General features: G+C 35.2%; 1 protein-coding gene across 3 annotated transcripts in view; it reads left to right on the top strand.

Moving 5' to 3' along the window:
• CNBD1 (cyclic nucleotide binding domain containing 1) overlaps window positions 1–18,082 on the top strand; it is a 442,802-nt gene that overhangs the window by 294,504 nt on the left and 130,216 nt on the right. For all 3 annotated transcript variants that reach the window (XM_058668395.1, XM_058668394.1, XM_058668393.1), the window contains 2 exons: window positions 10,344–10,489; window positions 17,200–17,393. In XM_058668395.1, the coding sequence (XP_058524378.1) occupies window positions 10,344–10,489; window positions 17,200–17,393 (340 nt within the window). The remainder of the gene's footprint in view (window positions 1–10,343; window positions 10,490–17,199; window positions 17,394–18,082) is intronic.

The raw sequence follows: 18,082 nt of genomic DNA on the forward strand, positions 1-18,082 counted from the left end.
TATGCCCTAGGATATCTAGGAATTTTCTTGCCTTTAAAAATAAAGCTGGTTCTGAATTCTTTTTCTGGATTTTATGGGAAGTAGAAATGCAATCATAATGTCATAATGGAACAAAACGTGGTACAGTGGGAACAGAACTCTTGGCTGTTGGCTCTTCCCGTTAGGGGATTTTGAAAGCCTGGGGGTGAGATGACAGAGGCATGTGCTTCTGCCTACTTGCCTCTTTACTCCCCCCCCCCCCATGGATATATTTTTCTCAGTTCAGTAATTGAGTTGGAACACTAGTATGAAAATTACTTTTTGGGACTCTGTTGAAGTATAAAATCTGAGTAGTACCTCTTTCTCTTTACACACACACACACACACACATATCTGAATAGTACATCCATAACCAGCCCTAGATGTATCTTTTGTAAACATTAAAATTGTGGTGGTGTGACCTGCTCTTAGATCTACATTTTACTTTTCAACTTACTTGTATTCTATTCCTGGCTCTTGAGCCCTCATTTGATCAAACAACTGCACTAGCCATTCTTGGTAGAGCTAATACTATATTAGTGCTTATTATTTGATGGCATATTTATACTTCAATCTATCAGTTACTTTTTATAAATCAACCATACACACATGCATGTCAGGAAAAACATCACAGTCTCTTGCACTGATTTCTTCATTCTGATTTTGAAAGGGTAGAGTGGTGTGGCTCACCTTTTAATGAGATGTACATCTAATGTGTAACCCAGAAAAACATGTTTCACATAGATATGTACAAGGATTTTTTTGATTTGTTTAAATTGTTAAGTAAATGATAAGTTAATAAATCTTTTTAAGAGTATTAACATAATTTTAGAGGGTTTTGGGTGCTCTTAATTTACTGTTATGCAAGGGATATCATAAAATATTGCCTTCCAAATGCAGTTTTTAGGAATAAATTCTTTTGTGTTTCTATTTTTAAAAAGCAAATGGTTTGATTCACTTATTTGAAAGGTGGTATATTAGAAAAATAAAGAGGATAAAGAAAGAAGGAGAAATGGTTTATTACCCCCAAATGACCTCAGCAACTTGATTTGGGCCAAGACAAATCCTGCAACAAGGGGCTCCATCTAGGTCTTCCACATGGGAAGAGGGAACACAAATGTAAGCTGCTTTCCCAGGTACATTATCAGGGAGCTGGAGAGAAATCAAAGTAGTGGGAAACCAAATCAATATTCCAATATGGGATGCCAGCGTTGTAAGCAATCACTCACTTAATCTACTTGTACCAAAATACTGGCCTTATGTTTAATTTTATACAAAGCTAAATGTATTTATCTGAAATATATTATGCAAATATATAAATATGCTTCTATATTAAGGTAATATTTCACATGAGCACTGGAGAACATTGAAGAGCTCTTATCTACATCTTATAACTATTTTTCTATTTTTAAAGCTTATATTTATTCAAAAGGTGGAGGTAGCAAGACAGGGCTGAGACAGAGGAAATGGGATCCTGACAGACGCAAAGAGAGGTTTCAGCCACTAGGCCATCACACTCGGCTCCCAGAATGTGGTTTCACATAGAAACTGAGGACAAAGATTCATCCTGGTGGTGAGAGATCATGACAACCACGGTTTTGAACCTTTTTTTTTTTCTGCAAAAAGGTAATTGAATCCCTTAGTAATCACTTTTTAAAAAAATGAATAGAAAATTGGAGTTAAAAATATGTAAGTGGTATTAGATTATTTTGTTACATTTGGAATTATTTGGAGAGATTAGACATTTATTACATGAATATCTTCTTAGTAAACTGCAGTTTTAAAGCTTTTGATCAGATTATGACTTTGAGGAAAAAGATCTTTTTCATTTTTGCATTTAGATCTAGTTGGAGTTTTTAACAAATTCAGTGTAGCTTATAAATATAACCGAAAGGTTGTAATAGTATTACCTTCCTCCTTCCTTCAGTCCCTCCTCTCTCCCACTAACCTACTTCTCCTCCTCCCCATCTTCCTTTCCTTTCCTTTCCTTTCCTTTCCTTTCCTTTCCTTTCCTTTCCTTTCCTTTCCTTTCCTTTCCTTTCCTTTCCTTTCTTTTCTTTTCTTTTCTTTTCTTTCCTTCCTTCCTTCCTTCCTTCCTTCCTTCCTTCCTTCCTTCCTTCCTTCCTTCCTTCCTTCCTTCCTTCTTTCCCAGTAACTGTGTAATGGAGACTCTCATATCCAGATGTGAGAATACAATGCAGTATGCATCTCTAATTCCAGGCTAAAAATGAACTCCTAATGAAACTGTTCACTATATCTTCACAATAGGATGCTGGACTCTCTTCCATCGTCCATGCCTGCAATAATGGACATATGACTGTGTAGGAAGAACTATATTGTAGTAATGACATAGGGGAACTCAGTGAGGGGGGAAGGACTTAGGGAAGAGCTAAAGGAAATCCCAGGACATAGGGAAATGTATCATCAAATAACAACAACAACAACAACAAAGAAGTAAAATAAAAAAGCAAAAAAAAAAAAAGAGAGAGAGAGAGAGAGAGAGAAATACAACAAAGGCCAGGTGTGGTAGCCTAGTATCTGAAGTCCTCACCTTGCATGCACTGGGATCCCATATGGGCACTGAGATCTACATAGCTGCTCCACTTCCCTTCCAGCTCCATCCTTGTGGCCTGGGAAAGCATTGGAGGATGGCCCAAATCCTTGAGACCCTGCACCGACTTGGGAGATCCAGCAGAAGCTCCTGGGTCCTGGCTCTGATGGGCTCAGCTCTGACCATCATGGCTACTTTGGGAAAGGAATTCTGTCTTTTCAAAAGCTGTGTTTATTATTTGAAGGTCAGCTTTGCAGAGAGAAGGAGGGAGACTCAGAGTTTGCCTCCACTGACTCTCTCCATTTGGCTGTAGTAGGATGGCAGGGCCTCAAGCACTTGGGCCATCTTCTAATGATTTACTCAGGCCATTAGTAGGGAACTGGTTCAGATGTCAAACAGCCAACACAGGAACCAGTGCCTGTAATGGGATACCAGGGCCACACATGACATCTTTATCCAAGTACTCCTCAGCACTAGCCCCCCAAAATTTGTCTTATAAAGTTTTACTTTGCCTTTTAGGAACAAAAGCTGCTCATGGACCTGGTTGAGTGCCATGTTCAATTTCACCCTCTAAGTGTTTACATGATTCATTTCTCAATCCACATCAGTTTCTTCACAAGCAATCAATGAAGAGTACTCACTGAAGAATCAACAAGTGCTTGCTGTTCATTGCTGGAACTCCTGCTGTCCTTTTATTTTTCTCTACTATTATTTTGCCCAGGAGCTTGGGTCACTGTAACTTTCCATGATTTTCAGCTGTTTCCTTAATTCAACTGGTTGTCTGGATATTTTCAAAATCTTACCTTTTGGAAAGACATTTTCATTTCTCTATTACTAGCATTTGCTAGCGACATCATAACATTTTTATCTTTACTGGTTCCTTTTTTTTCCTAGAATGAAAACCCTTTTTGTTTCTGATATTGCATGTCTATAAACCATTACCTCATACATGCTACTTAATTATTCAGCTTTTTCTTTGGATAGGGAGTTACATCAAATTTCTTTTTTTTATTTAAGATTGAATGTTTCAAACCTATTTTTACATAGGAAAAGGGAGAAACAGAGAAAGACATCTTCTGTGCATTGGTTCACTTCCCACTTGGTCACAATTGCCAAGGTTGGGCCAGGCTGAAACAAGGTTCCAGGAGCTTCATCTAGATCTCCAACTCGGTGGCAGGGGCCCAAGCATCTCTGTGTTTTCTGTAGCTTCAGGCGAGAGTTCAATGGGAAATGGAACATCCAGGACTCAAACCAGTGCTGATGTGGGATTTGCAGGCAGGGCTTTGCTGCTTAGAGCTCAGTGTAAACCTTCATTGGATCCTTAATCCAGCCATCCCAGAATCAAATGCTTGATGTACTTGTTTTTCATATCTAACCTTTATTCAGTTCCTGTATTTAAAATTAAGCTTTTTTTCATTCTGCTAAATTGTTTTTCTTTCACAGCTTCCTTATATGTTTAAATTATATCATTATAGGTTTATGTCAAAAACATAGTAGTCTTTCATTTTATGAATTTTTTTTCAGATTTATTTTCTAGCTACAAATTTACTCAAATACTATAAATATTCCCTTACTATATGCTAAGTTTGTAATTCATTGTACCAGATACATTCTCTGCCCTGATTTTAGATACTAATTTCCCTTCATATTTACTATACATCTTCAGAAGGTAAAAAAAAAAAAAAGAAGTATCCTTTTAATTTTTTAAACAAGTTGTTAGGAACATTTTTGTAGAAGCAGTTCTTTGATTTTTACTTTATTTGATAAATCAAAAAACAATATTCATCTTTTAAATTTATCATAAATTGTCACTATCTTTGAGTTATCTTTGAATTCCTCTTCCTCTTTTTGTTTTTTATGTAAATTAAAGCATTGCATTTAACTATATTACTGAAATATGTAGTGTGAATGTTTTGGAAACAGCTTTGAGTGGCTTCTATCAGACTTGTACAAGTATTTCACAAAGTAGCTAATATGGAAATTAAAAACCAGTTATGGATCGTATTATTGAAGTTACTCTTTCCATGCTGATTTTCTTATACAAGAGCACACATATGGTATTTGTTCTTTGTGATTGATGCATTTCACTGAGCATAATGGTCTCTAGTTGGAACCACCTAGTTCTAGATGGTATAATTTCATTCTTCTTAATAGCTGAATAATATTCCATGGGGTAGATGTACCACAGTTTTTTCACCACTCTTCTTTGGATGCGTATCTGGATTGTTTCCATGTCTTTGCTTTTATAGATTTATTGTGCTGCAAATATAGGATTACAGATCCCCTTCCCATATGCAGATTTCATTTCAGTTGGGTATATTCCTAGGAGCGGCATAGCTGGGTCATATGGCAGATTTATTTGCAATTCTCCAAGCACTCTCCATACTGATTCCACAGTGGTTGTACTAGCCTACACTCCCACCAGCAGTGAAGGAGGGTACCTTGCTCCCCACAACCACATCAGCAGGTGGTGTTAGTTGAGTTTTGAATGTAGGTTAGTCTCACTGGAATTAGTTTTTTGTTGTTGTTATTGTTGTTTTTATAGTTGCATCCCATGTGTTTTGATGTTTTTTTTTTTTTTTCATCTCAGTTTTATTTATTCCAAAGACTTTCTTTTCTCTTGTCGAATTAATTGCTGGCTCATGGATTACATGGTGGCATCATTTTTACCAAGAGACTTTTGTGTTTCCTTTTTGTCACTCACGTGTTGGTTACTTAGTGGCATGCTTTTTCATGGTGCTGTCATTGTTGTTGCAGTTGTTCTAACTCATACCAGTTGTTGAACTTATTTCATGGCCTCTCAGTTATGGAAATGTATATAGTAATGGAGTACGGGGGTCCACCATATCCAGATGTGGGGGTATAATGCAACATCCATTCCTGCTTCCAGACGAAAAACGGATTCCCAGTGAAACTGTTGGAAATGTGTAGACAATGGGATGCTGGGCTGTCTGACATTGTCTGTACCAGCAACATCGGAGTACACTAAAATAAGAGACTGATGGAATTGTGATTTCTTATGAAGGACTACACCATTGTAGTAAAATGGGGAAAATCTGTCAGGGTTGTGAGTTTGGGGAAGAATCCCAGTCTATATGAAATTGTAACAAATAATTCAAAAATTCAAGATAAAAATACATAAAATAAGAAAACAGTTATGTATAATTAGAAGAAAAATACTAACTATATTATTAAACTTTGTTGAATTTTTCTTCCTAAAAGAAAATTCTAATGCACAATTGGCAAAAATATGTACTATTTTAGTTTATTTTTAATCAATATCTAAGAGCTTTTTCATTGATATATATTTTCCAGTCAACATTTAAAAAACATTTATCTTATAGAATGTTGCCATAACAATTATAAAACTAAAATGTAGCTGTATTTTGCTTGAACAATGTTTATATAAATTCTATGAATATTTCAATATGCATATGCTTTTCCAGTTTCATCTACTTATCTTTCTGAAATGCATAGTTTCGTGTCTTTTCAATATATATTTCTCCACAAAAGATGGAACAACTGAAATTTACACATTTTCAAAAGTTCTATTTAATATACTAAGAGTGTTTTCTAAAAAAATGATTAGGACTGAATAATGGCTATTATTTATTTCAGATTTATTTGTTTTTATTGGAAAGGGAGATTTAAAGACAGAAGTAGAGACAAAGATGTTCCATCTGCTGGTTTATTCCAAAATGGCTGTAATGACTGGAGTTGAGCTGATGCGAAGCAAAGAGCCCGGAGATTCTTCCAAATCTCCCATGTAGGTGCAAGGTCCCAGGGCTTTGGACACCCTCTATTGCTTTTTCAGTATATAAGCAGGGAACTGATGGGAAGCAGTGCAGCTGGGACATGAACCAACATCCAAATGGGATCCTGGTGCTTGGAGATACAGTATTAGCCAATTGAGCCAGGCCCAGAAAAACAGATGTATGTCATTATTCACCTGGATAGGAATGTGACAGTTATTGAAATACAGTCAGCAATTCAAAATGTTAAACATAGATGATTATGATGCACTGAAAACATTTTAAAGCAGCAGTACTAGACAGCCATCCCGACAGAGAAAGTCCTTGTAAGGCCTGTTGGTCGTACCAGTGTTGCCAGTGTTAATCTGATGGAAGGATAACTAGCCTGGTCATATTGAACTTCAGTGCCTTTCTCTTAACTAATTCATCAAGTATATTTCAAACTATTTTGAAGATTCAACCCACTAGGTAGAACTGATCATTATATAATCATTTGTAACATGTTTTGTATAATCTCTGACAACAGCTCTGCAATTCCTAGATCAATGCTTCTCTTTGTAGCCAGAGTGAACTCCCAAAAGTGTACATGTCCTCATTTGCTCCTCCTCTTCATGAAGTCTTTTCATGGCTTCAACTTTTCCAATGAGAAAGTAGGAAATCCTTCACAGCACTCACAGTGCCTCCTGGCATTCCCTCTGGACTGCAACTTCAGTTTGAATTCATGCCCACTTCTTCTCATTGACCTCTTTTTCCAGTCACACTGAGCTGCTTTCCTCCAGTGTCTTTTAACATCTGATTCTGAATCTTTCCAGTCTCCAGAAACCAATGTACATGCTGCCATCTCCGGGTTATGCTCTGGGTCCTCCCCACTCTAAGCACTATCTCTTGTATCACAGCTCTTAACCTTCTCTAGTATTTTCACATGTGCGAATTGTGTTTATTGTCTGATTCTTTTCGAACTTCGGAATGTCTAAATCAAGGGTCATATGTGCCTTTCTTTGGTCACATACGGTGATATTTATAATATTATATGAACATTAACCATTGCATAGAACAGTTTGGTGAATGAATGAGTATTAAGCAGTAGAAGATTAAAAAGAATGGCAAAAGCTGATGTTAAGAAAAAGTAAACTCAGAGTAGACTTCATTGCATTGTTTTTAAGCATAGAAGCAAGAAATGGTGTGATTAAATGAAGATTAATTAAGGTTCTCAACAATATTGCCAGTCAGTTTCACTTACAGAGAAAACTATCTCATCAATTTGTTTGTGCCATTGAAGCAGTTCATTCTACTGTTGAGTTATATGATGTAGAAAATCTTCAATAAAACTTACCTATGAACTTGTGTGTATTTCATTAATCTATATTACCTTGTTTACTACAGTCAAAAGTCATCAGGATCTGACATTGCAGGTGCTGTCTTTTGAGTGTTTTCAAAATCCATTGATGCCTTTTCATTCTGTGGCTGTCGTTAACCATTCTGATTTTATGGATTGAGTTTGTGACTGGTAATAAAATGCTCTTTGATTGCTCACCTTTCCAGATGAGTCTAAAATTCGCATGTTTTTACATAGCTACTTGCAGCTTGTTTTATGACTTCTTTTTAAAAACAAGCCCAACTAGCAAGCTAGTTTAGTGCTTTCTTCAACCCTCTCTATGAAATGAAGGCAAATAAGCATGCTATTACAGAGTTCAAGTGGTATATGAAGCCTTTTCATTTCCCTGTCCCTAAGAGGAAAGGCTCAGGCAATTTTGCTAAACAACAAAGGGAGACATGTAAAAAACAGTAGTGTGTGTGTGTGTGTGTGTGTGTGTGTGTGTGTGTGTGTGTGTTTGAAGTGTCTCAAGAATGTTTTTATGAAATCATCTTTTAAGCTTGAAAAAAACAGTTGCAGTTGCTTTCACATTTCTTTCCACTTTCAACTATGCATGGGATTAGCAAAGAGAACTCAAACCATGATGTGCTGCTGATGTCTGTATTTTATATATGACCAAACTGAATTTCTGGAAAAAACTGTTGTTCAGCATTTGTCAAATGAATTTTGATGGTCAAATAAAATCAATTGTTACTCTGTTCATTCCACCCTGACTGACTAGCCAATTCAATGAAAAGTCAGACAGAAGGTGGTGTGCATATTAATGATTAATGATTAAAGAAATATTTCAAGTACACACTAATTTCCAGGAAAATAATTTTACAAAGGATTGCTTAAAAATACGGGAAAAAAGATATACAAAAACAACTTTTGCATAGATTGTATTTTATCAGTCTTAAACAATACTGTAACTGTTATAAATGCTGCTTATAAAATGGCTAAGGGAATCATCTAATTAAGCTTATTTTTCCCCTGTGGCTCATAACATTTGTGCAGATGTTACATTAACCTCAGAAGGCCCAGAGGTTTGAGCTATGCAATTTCTGAAAATGTACATCTCCAACACTAATACAAAATAAAAGCAAGTGTTTTGGTGCCTTGAGGAAGTCTTGTGGCATAGTGTACGGGATGTGTATTCATAGGATAGTTTTTATCAAATGTGATTGACAGCCCCCTTGCCACCCCCAGGTAGTCTGCTCCTGGGTGATAATCCAGGCTTTCCTTTCTGTATTGTTTTCCCATCTGTAACCTGAGTCAGCTTCTCCATGCCATCTCATGCAAATGTATGATTTTACTTTGTGTGTTCATTCCTTTATGCCCACGCCCCATCCTGCACAGCCTCTATGGCCCTTTACATTCAGATTCCTAAAGTTTGTGTTTTTATTCCAGCCTGTTTGCATTTCCTTTGCTTTGCTTAATAATAAAACCTGAGTCAGAGGCAGATTTACCTGGCAGATAATGAAGTGCAAGCCTTTATGCTGCCATTTAATTTGTATGGACCTCTTTGAAGGACCTCTTTGAAGGACCTGAGGATATATTCACAAATTTCTTCAAAACGTTCAAAAGTCAGGTGCTTTGACTTCAACACTTGAGTCATGTTTTTGTTTTGCTTGGCAACATGCTTTTCTTGCATTTGGTCTTCATGGCACCACTCATTGAAATGGTCTTTGGCAATTTGGGATTTCTTTTTAGGGAAATTTAAAATAGTGATACATTTTGTTAAGGTCTAACAGGGTGTATTTTTTTTTTTGTCATTCCGTTCTTTATTGGGGTGCCAGGGGCGTGACCCCTAGAAGAAGGTGTTGTTTAAGCAATTGTAATACTATTAAGTAATAATGTATGTGACATCTGATTTAGTCCTTTAAGAACTTGGCTCAGCATAAATTTTTTATCATCTCACAACAATGTGTATTTGTTTGTGACTCTTCTGGTTAAAGGATACTAAACTGTTATCTTTTGATAATTATATTTATGTATTTAAAGATTTATTTAACTTGATTGGAAAGTCAGATAGAGAGGAGGACAGAGAGGAAGAATTTCCTCCAGGTCTCCTACAGGGCTGCAGGAACCCAAGGCTTTGGGCCATCCTGGACTACTTTCCCAGGCCACAAGCAGGGAGCTGGATGAGAAGTGGGGCTGCCAGGATTAGAACCGGCACCCATATGGGATCCCAGAGTGTTTAAGGTGAGGACTTTAGCCGCTGGGCCACCTCGCCGGGCCCGAGAATTATATTTTATTTGAAATTATATATGTACTTTTCAGTTAGAATTTATATTCTTAAGTGTTAAATTGCAAGTTCAACTGATCAAACATAAACAGTGGAAATAGCAATCTTTTCTGTTTGGTTTCTGGCAAAGGTCCTTATACTTGCTGCTGAGAAAAGATATAATCTTACATAACACAAAGTTTTCCATTCAAAGCAATGACAAAGGCAGTGTGTCATTATTTTAAAGTATGAAGTTTAATGGGAGAACATCCAAATGAAAGAAGGGAAACTTTTCAAAAGTTTATCAAGACAAATTAGGATATCATTTCAATTTTTCTTAAATAATCCTTCAGAAATTCAAATAAGTATTTCAATAAGTATTTGTTTCTTTTCATTTATTCCACGGTCTCTGATTTTGTAATTTCTTTTGATTTTTTTAAGGCCTGTTCACAGAACAGCGCAAGAACACAATATAGTGTGGAAGATGCTGAGGACAATTCCAGAGTTAAACACTAGCCTAAGTAAAGAGCATCTGAAGATTGTTAGCAAGAATCTTGTTTCTCAAACATGGATAAAGGGCAGCACAGGTAATACTCTGATGTGGAGAGATAGTTGGCAAGATAAAATAGATGGCACTCTTTTGACTTACCATTATAATGTTCATAATGTTTAATTGATAAATTCACATGTACAATTTGAATGTGTTGCATTTGTTTGGTTGTATTTTGATACTTACAGTTCACGTCATAGACGAGTATTTCACTTTGAGCACTCCTCTGAATCACACAGTGTATTCGTTGAAACACAGGTTGTTAATCATAGTTCCCTTATCACTAGGTTTTTGAAGATGGATAATTGCATTCCAAATAGTATGTCAGTGAGGTGACTAGTCCTAGCTTCACACTCTGGGTTCCTATGTGCTCACTGCCCTATGCATTTGGTCACACTCTGGTAATGACTTTCCTAGATAAGCAGCACGGGTGAAAGTGATTATTTGTTCATTATTTGACTATTTAAGATACTGATTCAAATATTGGGAAACAAAAGCTATCCACACAGATTTTATTTTCTAGTTCTTTTATAAAGTATATAGTAGCTACAAAAACAACAGTCTTTATAGTTTAATTTTTAAGGGAAGCATATTATTTAGCTCATTTTTTGTCAAAGGCATTTCTTTTTTATTCCTCACAGAAACAAATGTAGACATTATTATTTTCTATGTGAAGACCCTCAAGGCACAAACATATTACACAGAGTATTCCTAGTTGGAACACAATTTCAAGTATTTCACACTATTGCTAAATTCATTATCTGTACATCACATTAGTGTTTGTTAAAGTGGTTCATTAGGAATTTGCATTTAAAACCTGACTGTAATTTTGGAGAGCATGTGTCTAGTGAGGAGATTTACATATTTTGAGTATTTTCCCCAATGGTCTTCTCATAATTAGTTCCAGTTAATCAGAGTCATGCAGTGAGAAATAAAAAAGCTTTGTAGAGGTTAAAATGATTTTTAAATGGAAAAAAGAACAAACATTCAACATTACTTTGCCATTAGCTTGAGGATAGTAATTAAAAATTAATTTGGCTTATAAATCCCTGAAATTGTATTTATAAAGGCAAAAATTTGAAGCAAACTACGTGTTCTTCAATGAACAATTGACTGCACACATTGCAATTTTTGACAGGTGTTGAAAAGAATGAGTATATATATGTGTGTATGTAAAGAAAATAATTACAGAATTATCTAAACATTTGTTTTTGAAAGATATCTCAATTTATACATGTAATAGATTATAAACAAGAATGAGCTTAAATGTCACTCCAAATATGCATATTTTAAAATTATTTTAATGTGGGGGTATAACTGAGGAGTAGTAAAAAGGAACAGTGGACTCTTTCATATATATATTCATACATATGTTTGAGTGTGTGTATATATATATAAAATTATAACTTATATCTTGCTTGAACTTTCCCATAATGAACACCTGCTAGTTTGTCAGCATTTATAATTAGACGCTTGTGGCTTTGTTGGAAAAGATTACGAAATTGCAATTAGAAGCAGAGATTTTGTTCTTAGCACATCTTTATAGCCACGGTGGCCAACTATTAAAATATGAAACTTCAATATTTGACAAATATCAACTTTAAGATCATTACCTGCAGTAAATAAACTATTCTAATTTACATTTCAGGAGAGCAAACTTTGAATTTTTTTAAAAAAATTGGAATCTTTGTGTTTATAGCAACCTGTGCAAAATTATCTTGAGTATTTAGGACAATTAGTTCTGACAGATGTATTTTCTTATTGAAACAGTCAGCTTTTAAATATCTGAGCTTTGTAGGTCTCTTTATTCACCTAACTTGAAATAAAAAAGTGTAATAAAAAAAGGTGTCTTTTCACCCTTTCTTCGTGTATTTTTCTTCCCTGCCGTTACTGAAGTGTTCCCTCCTATCACCCCTCATCATCAGGCTGCTGGTTTTCAATTTTTTTGCCATGACTTGTTTCTCCAGGGCTTTTCTCCCAGATGTTTGCCTCTTCTGCTCTAGTTCACTGTCCACTAATTCTATAGAATTGCATTAGTTAAGAAAGTTTCCTAAGCTTATTTAGCCAAACTCTTACCAATTCACTCTGTGTAAGCAATGAATTATTGCCTGGAAAACACCATAATGGCTATGATAAGAATACTAAACACAGTTACTATTTTGTTTCTTTGGTAATACTATTATATAGTACCAATTGTGCTAGCATATATTAATACCACAGATAATACTTATGACTTTTAACTACCTCTCTATGTATGTGTTTATAGATATGAGTATAGAAAATATTCGCTGGAGTCAATTTATTTCAATCGTTTTTCAGCAAATTTCCTATTTTACAGCTAAGGCAAAGAGAATTTTGTTAATAGTTCTTCATGTTACTTGAAAGTCAGAGTTACAAAGAGAGAGGAAAAGATAGAGAGAGATGGAGATTTTCCATTCACTGATTCATTTTCCAAAGTCACGACAGCTGGAGCTGAGCAGATACTAAGCCAGGATCCAGAAGCTGGTTCCCGTCCTGGCTGCTCCACTTCTTTTCCAGCCCCCTGATTGTGGCCTGGGAAAACAGTAGAGGAGATACCAAAACTTGGGACCCTGCACCCGTGTGGGAGACTTGAAAGATGCTCCTGGGTCCTGATCCGAATCAGTTCATCTCAGGCCATAGTGGCCACTTGGGGAAGAACCGGTGAATTGAAGATCTTTCTTTCTGTCTCTTTTTCTTTCTGTAAATCTGAATTTCCAATAAAAATAAATACATCTTTTTAAAAAAGTTATGTGCTATCATATATTTGATGTGAATTTTAAGACAAAAAATTAAAAGTTTCACACTCAAAACCTACTCTAGTTAGAAATAACCTTAACAAGAAAGTACAAGATTATAAACTGCAAACTATAAAACATTGCTGGAATATATATATACGCTTAGATACAATGTCATACATTGCCCATAAATCAGAAGAGTTAAAACGACTGTACTTCCTAAATCGATCTATAGGCTCCTCACGATAGCTAACAAAATTATTAGCTGCTTTCTCTTTTTGTAGAAATAGTAAATTGACCCTGATTCATATGTAGGTTTAAAGGACCAAAAGTGAAAGTGAAACCTTGAAAACAAATTGAATAAGGTGGAGATGATGTACTGTTCAGCTTTAAAACCCACTATAAAATCAAGAAGGTAGTACTTGCATAGAAAATATAAAAGGGTCCAAAATGCATTACATTTGTCATCAAAAACTTTTATATGAAGTTGCTAAAACAATTCAAACGTGGAAAAGAATGCTCTTTCAACAAATGCTGTTTGTATTACTGGCTATCAACTTGCTAGTAAGGAAGGTGGAACCCTGAGTCACACTGAGTCACACTGGTGATGTGAAGATGTGTGAATATAATGCCCCTTGATTATTTGTGCACATCACATATTAATGTGATTGTGACAATATGCGATGTGTCCGTCATTGAGTGAAATATCAGTATGCATTGTGTGACTTTGTTAATCACAAACGTATACAAGTCCCAAGTTTAAATCTTCAGCATTTTACAATCTGACTATAAATTTAGCCACAATCTTAAATATGACAATGGTAGTGTGAGAAAAGAATTTTGGTATTGCTACATTCCTAAATCTGTGTGTGAAATGCATGGTATTGGTTCACCTTAAATAAATAATTTGTAATATAGAACAAAAATTAAAAACCAAATTAAAATATTTTGACTTATTAAAAAATCAATTTATTATTTGAAAGGCAGGAGAGAGGGGAGTGAAAACAGATCTTTGTTCTGCTGTTTATTCCCCAAATGGCCTCAGTGGCTGGATTGGGCCAAGCAAAAGCCAGGAGCCTGGGCTCAGGTACTCAAGCCATCATTTGTTGCTTTCCTAGGTACATTAGCAGGAAGCTGGATTGGAAGTGAGGAAGCCAGAACTCAAATGGTGCTCATATAAAAACCTTAATAGGCCTGTTTTGTTTAGGGTAAACTCTCAGGAATGGGTTGGCTGGGTTATACGGCAGACACAATTTTGGATCTCTGAGGAATCTCCACGCCGTCTTCCACAGCACTTGCAGTAGTTCACACTCCTTCCTGCAGTGCATTAAAGTTCCCTTTTCATTGCATGTTCTCCAGCATTTCTAGGTTTTGATTTTCAGATTATGTTGTTGTAATTGAGATAAGGTGATACCTTATTTTGATTTTTATTTGCATTTCCCTGATGGCAACTGAGCATTTGTTTTCATGTGAGGGATGACCATTAGAATTGCATCCTGTTTTGATTATAAATGCTCTTTAGTGTGTCTAGAAGTCTGTTGTGATACAGACTTTTTCTTAATTTTTAAAAATTTTCTTTAAAATTTTTAAATTTTTTAAAATTTTTCAGATTAATTCAGTTATTCTGAGCACTTTGCATTTTCATATAAATTTTGGCATCATTTTTTCTAAATATAAGAATTGTTATCACTGCTATTTGGATTCTCATTGAATTTATAGCTTTGCTTCAGCAGATGGGCATTTGATAATATTCATTCTTTAATTCATAAATGTGCCAGGTTTTTCTATTTTTTCCTGTTTTTTGTATCATCTATTTTTAAATGTTTTTAATTGTAGAGGTCTTTCATCTTCTTGGTTAAATTTATGACAAGTTATTTAAAATTTCTGCAGCTAATCTTTTTGAGACTGATCATGTAAGTTCTTTCACAGATATGGTATTGCCTGTGTACACAAATGCAACTGATTTGGTGTATTGGTTTTAGATCTGCAACTTTGCCAAACTCCTTTATGGACTCTGAGAGTCTCATGGTGTTTTTCTTTTTGTGTCTATTTGATTTTTTTTCTTGCCTAATTGCTCCCACAAAAACTTACAGGACTATACTCAGTACCAGAATAGCAGTGGCGATACTGGGCATCTTTTTGTGATTCCAGAATTTAGCAGAAGTACTTCCAACATTTTCCTATTCACGATGATGCTAGTTGCAGACTCGTCATGTATCATCTTTGTGTTAAGGAATATTTCTTCTACCTTCAATTTGCTTATTTTGGGATTCAAGGGATGCTGACTTCACAAAGGAGTTTGAAACGATTTCTTTTCAATTGTTTTCAATATTTTGTGAAGAATTAGAATTAGTTTTCTTTGACACATTTGATAGATTTCACAAGAGAAGCTATTTAAGGCTGGGATTTTCTTTGTTGCGAAGGTCTTTATTACTTCACCAATCTCTCTTTTAATTATTGTCCTATTTGACATTTATTTATTACGTCATGACTAATTAGGTAAATTGTGAAGAAAGTCAATCTTTCCTTCTAGATTTTCCAAAATGTTGGAATATATTTGTTTGTAGCAATTACTTAAAATTATTTTTAAATTTCTGTATGACACCCCCTTATCACATTTCCATTTTCTTTTGTTTTATTCATTTGGGTAACACCTCCATTTTTTCTTCTCTCTCGCTCTCTCTCTCTCTTTCAAGTTGGTAATTTTGTATCAATTTTGTTTTCTTTTACTTTTCAAAAAATCTACCTCTTCATTTCACTTATTTTTTGATTCTTTTTTTGCTTCAATTTCGTGTATTTGTTCTCGAATCTTTATTATTTGTCTCTAAATAATTTTGAGTTTTTTCTTCTTTTTCTAGGTAGTTAAAACATACTGATACATAATTTATTTTATGCTTTCCTTGATTCTTAATATAAGTACTAATAGTTATAAACATCCCTTGCAATAGAGTATTTACTATAGCCCATACTATTTCATATGTCGTATTATTAACTTCATTTGTTTTCAGGATTTTTAAAAATTTTATGTATATATGTATGTATGTATGTATGTATTTTTTTTTAAGAATTTATTTATTTTTATTACAAAGTCAGATATACAGAGAGGAGAGCTCGTCCATCCGATGATTCACTCCCCAAATGACCACAACGGTCGGTGCTGTGCAGATCTGAAGCTGGGAACCTGGAACCTCTTCCAGGTCTCCCACGCAGATGCAGGGTCCCAAAGCTTTGGGCCGTCCTTGACTGCTTCCCCAGGCCACAAGCAGGGAGCTGGATGGGAAGTGGAGCTGCCGGGATTAGAACTGGCGTCCATATGGGATCCTAGCGTGTTCAAGGCGAGGACTTTAGCCGCTAGGCCACGTCGCTGGGCCCTAGAATAACTGGATCTTATCTGAATGCATTCAAGTGCTTACATGAATATCTACTTCCTAGACCTGTAGACACCAAATGGAGCTTGGATTTGATGCTGGCAAGTCGTGGAGACTTATATATGTGGAGTAAGAAAACCATCGGGATTTTTTTTTTTTTAGGAACTCTCCTTGATTAAGAAGATTAAGGAGATTTCCTTTTTAAGTTCTTTAAGTGACTATGATAATTTCTAGAGAAAGGACAAGTGAGTATAAATGATGGATATGAGCTTTTTGCTTATAGAAAATAGGCAGAATGATATTTTTAGAAGGAGCAATTTAAAAAAATCCAAAGGCTCTGTATTATATTTTAAATTCATCAGAATGATATTTTATCATGTTTAAAAATAGAATCTATCAGTACCATTAGGTGATGAATAAAATAGTTGTCTGAAAAGAATACACCCACGTATGTACGCAGGTACAAGTGTCACATTGAATTCATGGGCATAGGTATACTAAAATGGATCTTCAAAAAGCACAGCAAGTATTAGTATATGTTATTCTTATCTGTGTCTATATTGATACCTACATACATGTATATAGATATAGCACATATATAATATGCTGTGGCTTTGTTTCAGTGACTGCAAGTGATGGATTTTACATAATATTGAAAGGTGTGGCCCGATATCAACCGAAAGTCTGGAATGGTCTGAATGAGAAAAGGGACTCAGCAGTCAACTACAATCCTCTGACTTCCAACAGCCTTGCTGTGCTGGAAAACCTCAGAAATTCTGACATTTCTAATGTGTATGGCCATTCACCTGACTCAAAGGTCAGAGATAATGTTTACTTTTTCCATAAGCAACAAACAGCATGATTATAATTTCTCTCTTTTAAATATCAATAGCTACGTATCTAAGCATTTAGAGGATCCTAAAATAATGAACATTTTCATTTTAAAGATGGTTTTATTATTTTCCATGATAGAGTCTTTAAGGTACAAGGGTTCCCCTCTTTTTCTCTGCTTTGGTCCTCCCCGTTTCCCAGACCGTCGTTTCTCCCGTGCACACCGTTGCCCTCCGCATTATTATCGTAGGATATGCCTTTAGTAATAGTTGCAGGATCAACATTCTCCTCTTTAAGAGCATCATGGCATTGTAGGTATAGACAAAGGTAAGAAGTTGACAGGATATATTTAATTGCTTTAATGGTAGTCCTCCTTATAATTGGGAATAGATATGCCTACTGTAATGTATCTCTACTTCCCAGTATGCTAATCTCCAGCATGCAGTTCATCTATGAGAATAAATATATATGCTTTGTTTGACTACATATATTTGTCTTGTATTTTGCATGAATGTTGCCTTTTATGATAGAGAACACATCTTAGTTTTACAGTAAATATCAAATTGTAGCAATTGTAATGATATCTATCAAAATAAAAACTTACATACTCATTGAAATTTGATTAAAAGTTTTAATAAGGGATAACATCAACAGCATCTTGCCCAATGACGGAAG

The sequence above is a fragment of the Ochotona princeps genome, chromosome 9 (assembly GCF_030435755.1).
Source record: "Ochotona princeps isolate mOchPri1 chromosome 9, mOchPri1.hap1, whole genome shotgun sequence".
Taxonomy (NCBI): domain Eukaryota; kingdom Metazoa; phylum Chordata; class Mammalia; order Lagomorpha; family Ochotonidae; genus Ochotona; species Ochotona princeps.